The following is a 4,925-nucleotide window of genomic DNA, read 5'->3' as shown; positions in this document are numbered from 1 at the left end:
GTCTTTTTTTCCATCAACCTATTTATGGTATTTATGTTCTTTTAAAAAAAATTCTCTTGACAGGTGTTGATGGTCAGACTCTGACACAATCTGAACCTGTGGTTAAAAGGCCTGGAGAATCCCACACACTGACATGTACAGCCTCTGGATTCTCATTCAGTGGCTACTGGATGGGCTGGGTCAGACAGGCTCCTGGAAAAGGACTGGAGTGGGTTGCTACTCTTGATAGTGGCAGTGGTAGCAGCAAATACTACTCTCAGTCAGTCAGAGGCCGGTTCACCATCTCCAGAGACAACAGCAGACAGCAGCTGTATCTCCAGATGAACAGTCTGAAGACTGAAGATTCTGCTGTTTATTATTGTGCTCGAGAGTCACAGTAACTGAAGGTAGTTAAGCAGCTGTACAAAAACCAAAAAAAACCTTCACAATTGTAATAAAGCAGGAATATTCAACTAAAAGCTAAAGAGGTCCAGTGAGACATTTTGTTGATACAAAGGTCCCTAATGATCATAATTATTTATTGTCTCATTATTTAGTGTGATATATAAATAACACACCTGAGTGTCAAATGAAATTAAATCAGTACAATAAAAAAAAAAAAACTTCTGACAAGAAATTTGACAAATAATTCAAAACCTCAAGCACCATAGAACTGAACATATATGTATCACTGCTGAAAATTCCCACCATTGAAAGGTGAAACTTGTGCATGTTCAAATGAAGTGCTTAACTTCAGGGAAGCTTCATGCGAGAAGCTTCTTCATTTCTAACTGAAGAACTGAAGAAGCTTCATGGATGAGAGGTGAAACGTCTTCAAGAAACTTAAAGAAGTCCAGACGCTTTTCTTTCCAAGCTCTTTAGACTACAAAGACCTGGATGACTGAGAACCTTCACAGACATGTTACATATTGATACTTCTTAACCAGGCAACAGTGTACGTGTGACTTTCATCAAGCAGGGTGCAGTTTTCCCCTTTCTTCCTGTGAGATACATGCAAAACTTGTTTTTAGCTTTTTTCTCTTCTTTTTTAATTGTTCCTTTTTCTAGGGTGGGATGACCATACGCTACACATCTTTAAAGATGTAAAAAAAAACAAAAGAATTATGTAAATAAATTTGAATTTATTTTGGATCTTGAAACACATACAGGAATGAACGCCATGTAAAAATTTCAATAAAAATTTTTACCATCAAGGAGAAGAAAAGTTTTCTCACTGATTAAATTCATTGCTTAAACTAAACCTCACAGAGAGCCTTGATTTAATAAAAAAATGGCATTGGATTTCTGCCTTTAAATACCTAATTTAATAATGTATTTATATATTTACTGGTTATTGTATTTTATCATGAGCTTTTATATTAATTTATATATTTACATAACACAATAAAGCCTTATTAGGTTTTGCTTCCTGTGAGGAGGAGTTAAGACTAAACCCAAATGTCTTTCACCTATATATATATATATATATATATATCAGTACAGAAAGTTTGACAGACAGCAGCTGGCACACAGTTTACCAGTATGGGCTACAAGATAGTAGTACTGATTTTGACGATCTGCTTTGCAGGTGAAATAGATTCTATTATTATGCTGATTTTAGATCTGAATCCAGCACATTTAATCAGGTTTTTTTAAATTCTCTTTATAGGTGTTGATGGTCAAACCCTGACTGAATCTGAACCAGCAGTTAAAAGGCCTGGACAATCCCACAGACTGACCTGTACGACCTCTGGATTCACATTCAGCAGCTACGCTATGGACTGGGTCAGACAGGCTCCAGGAAAAGGACTGGAGTGGATTGCTTTTATAAGCACTTCAACTTATAGTTATGTTACGTCTTATTCCCAGTCAGTCCAGGGTAGATTCACCATCTCCAGAGATGACTCCAGCAGTAAACTCTATCTACAGATGAACAATCTGAAGACTGAGGACACAGCAGTTTATTACTGTGCCCGACACAACACAGTGAGAGAAAATAATAGGAGAGTCATACATAAACTTCCTCTTTTACAGCAACGGGGAACAGGAGAGAAAAGATTACTTAAGCTTTAGAAATAATGTTGTTTATCACGAAATTATCTTTGTACTTTGTATTATGTGGTTTAAAATATCTACATATTGCAAATATTATAATATCTCAAAATGATTAATTGATTTAATTAAAAAAAAATTCATTCATTGCCTATCGTCAAAAGATCATGCTTTATTAAAGAAAGAAGATCAATCAGTACATTTTGTTTTTTAAAGACTTTTAACTCTTTAATGCTATGAGTGCTGACTCAGCTATAAAAACTTTATCACTGACGTCATGCCAACACATCAGTTTGAACATAAACCATGTTTCCTGTACCTCTGTTACTGTTTTGGGGGGCCTGGATTTGAGTCTGTCTGGCCACAGTTGTTCTTTTTTAGTAAATTTTGATATCTTGCAACAAACAATTTTCTTGTTTTTAACGATGTGAAGTGTGAACATCTGACACAGTTATCCTCTGTCTCTGTGTATCCGACCATCACTTGTCAGGTCTCTTATTCTGTTAGTAACTATAACACAGCCTGGATCAGACAGCCTGCAGGGAAAAGGACTGGAGTTTTTTCAAAGTGCATGTTTTGGATCCATGACATACTACAAAGAATAATTAAAGAACAAATTCAGTTTGGACTTACAGTCTTCCAGCAACACAGTGACTCTAAATGGACAAAATATGCACCTGAGCATGCTGCTGTGTATTATTGTGCCAGACACTTACAGTAACACAAATCATCAGCAGGCCTGAACAAAACCCCTCAAAGTCTTAACACTTGGAACATGAAGCCACCAGAGGAGGCGCCCTAAGACCACTAATGACTTCAGGACCAGACCAAGTCTCTTTAATTACTGTTTAAAGCATTCTTGATGTGGAATCATATAAAACAGATAAATGATTCTATTCATAATAGAAGACATACATTGTTTTGTAACTTGTTCATTTATTGACAGTCTGTGAGCTGTTAGTGTCCAAGGATTGTTTTTTTTCATAATAATTTATATTAATTTGGCATATTGAGGAAAATATCTGTGACTGAAATATATGAGCATTTTGAACAAAATGATTTGAAAATACTGGCAGTTTAGTTTGTCTTTAATCACTCTAACAAGATTAATAGAACATGCATTCTAATAATGGATTTCAAAAATGTTGTTGTTGTTTTTTTAATTCGGAGGGTTCATCTTTTTGAATGCATTAAACTCTTTTATTTAAAACTTTTAAATCAACAGTAATTGATATTTTACTAAATAGCCTTATCATCATTATCCTCCTTATTATTCTTAACAAAATTCATTGTAATATATTAATAAAAGCAAAATGTATTTTAGGACTATGGGATTTTCATGTTAAGGTCTGCAAAATAAACAAATGAACTTAACTTAGCAAGCGCGTCATGTGCTGGATTAATTCTATGCAAATTCTGTGGCCTTTCCTTTAACACAGCTATAAAAATTTGACAGCAAACCGTCAGTTTGCTTCACAGCAGATCAGTTACAACATAAAACATGTTTTCTGTGGCTCTGCTGCTGCTTTTGGCTGCTGGATCCTGTAAGTCTCTGTAGACTTTTCAGTGGTTAATTCTTTTGTGGTACAAATTTCTTATAAAACATGTTTATTTTTCTTTTAACAGGTGTGCAATGTGAACAGCTGACACAACCAGCTTATGTGACTAAGCAGCCAGGCCAGCGTCTGTCCATCACCTGTCGGGTCTCTTATTCTGTGGGCGGCTACTACACAGCCTGGATCAGACAGCCTGCAGGGAAAGGACTGGAGTGGATTGGTAGCAAATATACTGGAGCTTCATACTACAAAGATTCACTGAAGAGCAAGTTTAGTATAGACTTAGACTCTTCCAGCAACACAGTTACTCTAAATGAACAGAATATGCAGCCTGAAGACACTGCTGTGTATTACTGTGCCAGAGACCCACAGTAACACAAACCATCCGTAGACCTGAACAAAAACCCCACAATGCCTGAGCAGCAGGTTTGAGAGACAGTATACAAAAACATGTTTCTTTAATTGAACCATTTACATCATCCATCCATCGCTACTTTTCTTCCCTCCTAAAGACGACGGTAAAAATGTATGAAATTAGATGAAAGGAAAGGATGAAACGTATGTAAATATGTTAATAATTATAATATAATAATATAATAATAAACTGTTTCTGAGTGCTAGAGTTTTTTAGAGCAGTGATTTGTTTTTCAAATGTTAACTAGAAATTGAAGTGTTAATGTTACAGTAATAAATATTGTGTATAAATGATAGTATTAATACATTTTAATAAATACTCAGTTTATCAGCAGATACAGCTGTTCACATTGTGATTCTGTGACTCTGCAGCCAGGTCAACTTTCTTTCAACTCTCTCAGCAGTTATTGGACAGCTTGTGTCAGAAAGCCTGCAGGGGAAGTATTAGCATTGTTTGAAATAAGATAAACCCAAGATTCAAACTACAGTAAGAGTCACTAAAGAATAAATTAATATTAACTTGGAGACTTCCAGCAAAAGAGGGCAATAGGCCATGCGAGCCATACACACAGATCTGTGTATCATAGTTTGTTTGTTTTTTTGTTTAAAAAAGATCAAATTATGAATCAGACAGCCTGTTGGCTGATTGGCTGCTCAAACTGAAAATAATAACTGAAATAATTTTCTGCCTCACAGCGAGGGCAAATCATAATGAGAATCCATGTAATCTACACTGTTTGTCACATACACTGGATTTTGTGAAATTTTGTCACAAAATTTGTCCCAATTTTTTTATGGGACAGTAGTGACAGGTTTGCGGAGAACTTCTTGTATTCTCATCATATTTGCAAAGTTTTCTGCAGAGACTGGCGCTGGCTGGTTTTTGAAGGTTCAAAAGGGGAATCTAGAAGCAGTTTAATAGTG

At 35.6% G+C, this 4,925-nt stretch overlaps 2 gene segments (V, D, J or C); both read left to right on the top strand.

The window, feature by feature from the left end:
• The first annotated feature begins 1,497 nt into the window (after positions 1-1,497).
• Positions 1,498-3,476, top strand: LOC102214767 (Ig heavy chain V-III region ABE-47N-like). The segment is given in 3 exon segments: positions 1,498-1,567; positions 1,649-1,965; positions 3,471-3,476. Coding segments are annotated over 3 exon segments (369 nt in total).
• Positions 3,477-3,532: 56 nt separating this feature from the next.
• LOC102207851 (Ig heavy chain V region 5A-like) lies at positions 3,533-3,962 on the top strand. The segment is given in 2 exon segments: positions 3,533-3,575; positions 3,658-3,962. Coding segments are annotated over 2 exon segments (348 nt in total).
• The last annotated feature ends 963 nt before the right edge of the window (positions 3,963-4,925 follow it).

The sequence above is a fragment of the Pundamilia nyererei genome, unplaced genomic scaffold, assembly GCF_000239375.1.
Source record: "Pundamilia nyererei isolate P.nyererei 1_Seehausen unplaced genomic scaffold, PunNye1.0 scaffold00321, whole genome shotgun sequence".
Taxonomy (NCBI): Eukaryota; Metazoa; Chordata; class Actinopteri; order Cichliformes; family Cichlidae; genus Pundamilia; species Pundamilia nyererei.
The sequence above is the reverse complement of the archived record's forward strand: the minus strand, read 5'-3'. Positions and strand labels throughout refer to the sequence as shown.